This window comes from Leptonotus elevatus, chromosome 7, assembly GCF_054856555.1.
Source record: "Leptonotus elevatus isolate MCC_2025b chromosome 7, RoL_Lele_1.0, whole genome shotgun sequence".
NCBI classification, from domain to species: Eukaryota; Metazoa; Chordata; class Actinopteri; order Syngnathiformes; family Syngnathidae; genus Leptonotus; species Leptonotus elevatus.
The window spans coordinates 9,068,916-9,075,039 of NC_141245.1; the positions used below are offsets into that span (position 1 = coordinate 9,068,916).

General features: G+C 40.2%; 1 protein-coding gene across 1 annotated transcript in view; it reads right to left on the reverse strand.

Annotated features, from left to right (window-relative positions):
* dner (delta/notch-like EGF repeat containing) overlaps positions 1 to 4,969 on the reverse strand; it is a 41,252-nt gene extending 36,283 nt beyond the window's left edge. The window contains exon 1 of the mRNA XM_086081262.1: positions 4,586 to 4,969. Within this exon, the coding sequence (XP_085937388.1) occupies positions 4,586 to 4,870 (285 nt within the window). The 5' untranslated portion in view covers positions 4,871 to 4,969. The remainder of the gene's footprint in view (positions 1 to 4,585) is intronic.
* Between the last annotated feature and the right edge of the window lie 1,155 nt (positions 4,970 to 6,124).

Here is a 6,124-nt window from a genome sequence, read left to right on the forward strand (position 1 = left end):
GTCTAATCAGCATCTTGTTATGTGTTATCGACAAATGAGAAAAGCTCACAAACAGATTAAGACAGATTTGTGAGCAATATTTGAGAGAAATAATATGTAGACATTTTTTTTTTATCTTTGAGTTTTGCTCACGAAAAACGCAAGCAAAAACAAAAATGTAGCATTTATATTTTTTACTATATTTTTTTTACAGAAATGTTGTCTGTTTAGATGTTTTATGTAATTTTCACACGTTCAAAAAAATTCATTCATTCAGCCCTGGTTTGAACAGGGAAAAAACATCACTATTCCAATGACAATTTATTTTATTGCTGTATATCTGCGTGATCGCATTGTCAACTCATTCATGCCCACACAGCACCACATGCACGTGGATGAGCAGACTTGGGCCAAGTTACTTCAATAACATATCACTGTTTTCATTCTTTTTTCAACTAAAGGGAATTGCGTGTACTAAATATGGCTTGGTTGACTAATGGTATTTCATTGCTATTGTCAAATTTCCAGGTCTTGTGCATTAACGTAAACACGCAAACTCAGTCCTGTGGCCCATTTTTTCATTTCATATTTCTGATCCAACTCCAAGTCTAAAAGTGAATTATCAGAAATCTGTCATCTTTATTTTGTGTGTGTGTGTTAGAACAGTGGTTGTGCAACTTTTTACACCAAGTAGTAAAACTATTTAGCTCTCCTAATAAATCTATAATGACCAACATTACAATATGGGCCCAAGTGGTCAGTTTTTATTCCCAAAAGGTAATATTTTTGCTAGCCACTGGAACATCGTGTCAAACCCAATGGGTTGACTGCCGCTTACCTTCCACAGCTGGGGCCTGCAATTGATCATTGCTAAATCCCATGATTGAGTCTCCCAACGCCCCCAAACCATCCCCCCCAACCCACCCCTGCTTTGTTCTCGCTAACTTTTGCTCGCTTTTCCCACTAGCCACTATTGTTAGCTGCTCCAGCTAATTCTTGCTAGCTGCTCGTTAGCCGCTCCAGCAAGTTCTTGCTATACCACTTTTGCTCGCCGCTCCCACTAACTCTTTTTCGGCAGGCTGCTCTAGCCCACAGAGCTTCTTTAGTGTGGTCTCTCATGCAACAATAGCACATTTATGAATTTATAAACAGAAATATATTGCCCTTAAAAGTTCAAAGTTCAGTATAACTGAACTGTATTTAACAACTGTACTCTACTGGATTTTTTAAATTCAATAATAATTTAAATTAAAAATTAAATAATACTACTAGGCCTACAACTTTTCTTCATGAGAAAAATAAATAAATAACAAAAGAGTTGCCTTTTTTATTTTATTTTTGATTGCCAATTGAAAAGGACTGATACACGACATTATTATCTTTGGTTTGCGTGGCGCGGAGAAACCAAACTGCAGCTGCTGCTTCTATTCTGAGAAATGAAACCAGGACGACCGTTTTGATGCTTGTCATTGGCTCCCTTGTTAAATGCACCATTTTGCAGTACAGACAACATTCCATGCTTCAGCTGAAGGAAATCCGAGGGGGCTTATGGCTGCCACCTGTTGGTGAGTCAGATAAAGTTCAGCCATTCACCTTGCAGCTTCCCTCTGTCATGCTGCAGCAGACTCATTTATCCTCTGTGCTGCTAACGGGTGCTCTCTATGGCCTCGGCATGACTCATAGACGCGGCTGACTACTGTATTGAGCTCACTGCAGCCGTGGTTTGCTCATTGTGAGCTCAAGTGGACGCAGCAATTGGGGGGAAAAAAGCCGGCTTGTTTGGACAACAGCACAATGACGACAATTTGCTTTGATGATTGTGTGGTAAGGACACTCCAAAGGCACGGGGACGGGTTCCATTCATAATCACCTTGTGAGGGTTGTGCTTTGCTCACCCTATGTTAGCTGGGATAAACTCCAGCTCCCTGGGACCTTGAACAGGGATGAATGTCTATAGTGTCTATAGTAGGGATGAACAATCTAAATGATGGAGGAGGCCACCATTTTTTTAATCAGTGCTACTTGGGAGCTACATGGGGCCACACACTTCTGAACCAGATGTATGACAGAAATGCCACTTAAAGCCTTCAACAACAGCTGGTCTGAACATTGATAAGTAATGGCATACTGTGATCCCCTACCCAGCCAGTGCAAATGGGTATTACGCAAAACAATTATAATTCAAGGACGGCAAAAAAATCAATTCACTCAAAACTTTAATATTATTCAGGTATGTTTGTCCTGTTTGTCATTCCAAATTCTCAAATTATTAGGCCTGCAAGCGCAATCAAGCAATGTCTGCCATCTAGTGGTGAGTGGTGATATTACAGCATAAAACTATACATAGAGCACAGTTATGAAACCTGCCGCTCTGGAGCAGCTCTTAGGTCTCTCTCCTGTGGCTCCCTGTGGATCTCAAAAAATTTATTTGAAAAATTGTAGATTTGTAGAACATATTCTTTAAACTAAGGATTTAGATTTAAAAAATAATAATTAAATGTTAAAAAAGTCAAAAAATTTAAGTGGTCAGGAAAAGGGAGGCGGATAGTAGATTTTTTTTTTTTTTAATTCCTTAAAATGTTACCATAAAATGTCCAAAAAGGAAGAGTAAAAGCAGAAAATTACCAGAAAATGGGCTTTGGAATTGCCAAGAAGTCAGAAAAGTATTATTATTATTTACGATTAGTATTTTAAAGCCGAAAAGAAAATAAAAAGGTCCAAAAAGTAGCCATAAAATGTCAAAGAAGAAATCACGAAATTTTGAGTCCACAAAATTGCCAAAAATGTCAGAAAATTGATAGCAATTTTTTTTTTATGCAGAAAATAGCCATAAAATGTCCAAAAAAGGAAGGAGAGAGGCAGGAAATGATCGTTAAATGTCCATAAAATTACCCAAAAGTATTCAAATGTATATTTAAAAAAATTTACTTTTTTTTTTTAACAAGTATGAAAAATTAACAACAAAAATCCAAAAACGGAAGACAAAAGGTAGAACAAAATGAATGTCTACGTTTTGGATGCTGCTTTCATATTTTTCTATTGTGGTGCAGCTCTAATTGGCTCTTGGGCCCTCAGTACATTAGACTAGTGACACACTGTTTCCTTCATTACAATGTTCAAATGAGACAGATTTTTTGTTATTTACCGTATTTAGCCTATAATTTTTATCAGTAAATGTTGCTGACCCCTGATATAGAGGAAACATGATTCTAATTTCCCCCAAAAATATTTACAGGTTGGCAGTTGCTCATCCAGGTCTAAAGTGACCCTTCGCCTTTGACATTATAGTCCTCCTACATGCCGTCAGATTATCATCGGATTACTCAGGGTGTTTAAACTATAACTTGTAGATTGCTATTTAAAACAATCCAAAGCAATATACACACTGATGCAATGCAATCTGTTTTCTACACACACATACAAACAAGTCGAGTGAGCATGTGCGCTAGCGCTCTTCCCTCCTGTTGCCACAGCAACGCAGCCCTTGCCTCCTCGTCTCATGCTCATGCTCCCACTATAAAAAGCTAACCCTTCGACAGTGTGTGTGCAAATGTTGCTTTTGTGTGTCACAAATGAAGTACACACATCTCCACATCACAATAACAGTATTTTGTTCAAAATACTGTGTAATGTTCAGAACAAACCATAAAGAAATAGCACGTAAAATACTGCAATTGGTATTGTTAGCATTGTATATCAACTAGACAGCTTTAAGAAGGCTATATTTCACTGATATCCAACTCAAGGCGCAGGGGCCTGATTTGGCCCAGCACATTATTATTTTTTTGTAGTCTACTAAAGTAAATAACGCGAGGTGCAACGATTAATTGACAACTAATCAATTATCAAATTATTCAAAAAAAAAATAATTGATAACCAATGAATTGCTTAGATATCTTTTATTTTTAATTGTACAAAAGCTCAGAATTGAAGCTCCTCTACAGTAAATGTTCTCCAATTTCTGTAGTCCTCCGTGAAAGCGGACTGATTAATTATCTTTGTTTTGAACCAAAATAAAACAACTGCTTTCACGCAACAGACAAACCAGTAACTATGGATTTGAATTAATGTCCTGTTTCGGAAAAAAGAGACGGAAATGTAAACTCTTTTTTTAGTCTGAGTCATCAATTAATCGATTAAATAATCAGCAGATTAATTGATTACTGAAATAATCGTTAGTTGTAGGGCAGTGGCTGCTTTAAGTTTCCTGGTGAATGGATTTGTCTTTTCCTTTGGGAAGAAAATCTGCAACAAAATTAGATTTTTCTTCTTCTTCACTTTTCACTAATATTACCCTTAACAACATTGAACGGTTGAATAGTTTCCATTACTTCTAAATTTCCAATTTACTTTGTTGTAACAACAATAAAATGCAGGGTATACATGATGTTTCACTAATGGTCCTCTCAGGGAACAGTTACTACAATGTGGCTAATGATGAAAATGAGTTTGACACTGATGCTGATTACTTTTAACCTCTGGGGAACAGGACAATATCTCCAAATGAGGAACGCAGGATGATTCTGTAGTTTTCTGATTACACGAAAGATATCATTGTTCTTCATCATGTCTTTGTTTAAAAAAGGAGGACAATTTAGGGACTGACCTCACAGTTACGTCCAGTGAAGCTCTGGCCGCACGTGCAGGCGTACTCCCAGGTGTCCTCTGGCCTGCTCGGAAACGGGAGGGCCATGCAGAGCCCCCCGTTAAGACAGGGTCGACCTACGCAAGGGTCCGGCCGAGGCGCTGCCCGGGTCGGCGTGGGCTCAGCCGGGGCCGGTGTGTCCGGGGCCAGTTGGAACGGGGAGGGGACGGCGTCGATCCCGCAGTTGAGGAGCGAGGGGAGAAGAAGGAGGAGGAGAGACAGGGTAGGCGTGAAGCTTAAGCTCATCTTGATGCTCGTGTTTGTCTGTTCTTCTACCAAGTGTTGGCTCTGCTGGAGTATGTGAGGAAGCGGTCTGGCAGAATGAGGAGCCAGTGCTGGACGACACTGATAGCCGGAAGGTTGTGATGCGGGAGGAAAGCAGAACGAGCGAGCGAGAGAGAGAGGGGCTGGGCGCTTTGTGCTGTACTGTATGAGCGAGGCGGTGACGACACACGCACCCACACTCACAGCCCGCCCCCTCCGTAAACGCTCACTCTCTCGGCAGTGTCAAGATGCTTGCTTTCCCCTCTCATTAAGTGTAGCCTCTGATTAGAGGCAGCCTTCCAACGAGGTTGAGGGGGGTTATGCGATAACAGTCTTACCCACAATCAAATAAATAGATTCCGTCTGAAACTGAAAAAAAAGAGGTAAAAGTTGTTTTTTTAGCAAAAAGAATTACACCAAACTTTGTGAAGCTACTTAACTCAATCACTCCAATTTATTTTCACCCCTTCGCTCCCAGCTGTTTTACTGGAATTTGACTGATTTTGCATAATGTGTTCTATTGCTATAAAAACATGGAACCTACCAAAAGAAACAGAGTCTCTTGTTTCATCAGGAAAAAAAAAAGATTTCTATCTGTTTCCGTTTTGCAGCAGTGGTGTAGATGCTACGGACTTCCGGGTTTCACACATCCGCGTCGTTTCCTGCCACTGATGGCCGCGTTCCAACACTTGCACCCCCACCCCTGCGCCTCCGCCGATCAGGGAGTCTCAACTCTCTGAAATGCTTCGGACAACTGAGACAGACACACTCGCACCCGTCGACGGGTATACGCAACCGAGGGGCACAAAGACGGAAGCGCAAGAACTGGGACACAAGTCGCAAAAAGGAAACAGAAACAAAGCTGTTGTGTGAAAACCAGGAAGTCTGAAGTCCCACCTCCTCCGTGGCATATAGTTGTTAGTTTTATCATTATTCACAAATCTATTTAAAACACTGGGGGGGGGGGGGGGGGGGGGCTATTTTGCAACATGGTCTTGGTTGATCTCTTATACTCTGCTGCCACCTGCTAGACCGTTTTTGTATTAACTACCATTGCTTCAAGCATTCTCTTCAGTTCAGAGGCTGTATCAAAGCCTCCTGTATGATAAAAAAAAAACTATAAATTAGTCTTTGAGAACATGGTAATATTTAAAATAGAAGAGCAAAAGCATTTGGGGAGCAAATGAGTTAATTATTGTTCAGTTTATATGACCCTATGTGGAAAAGTAATTGCGC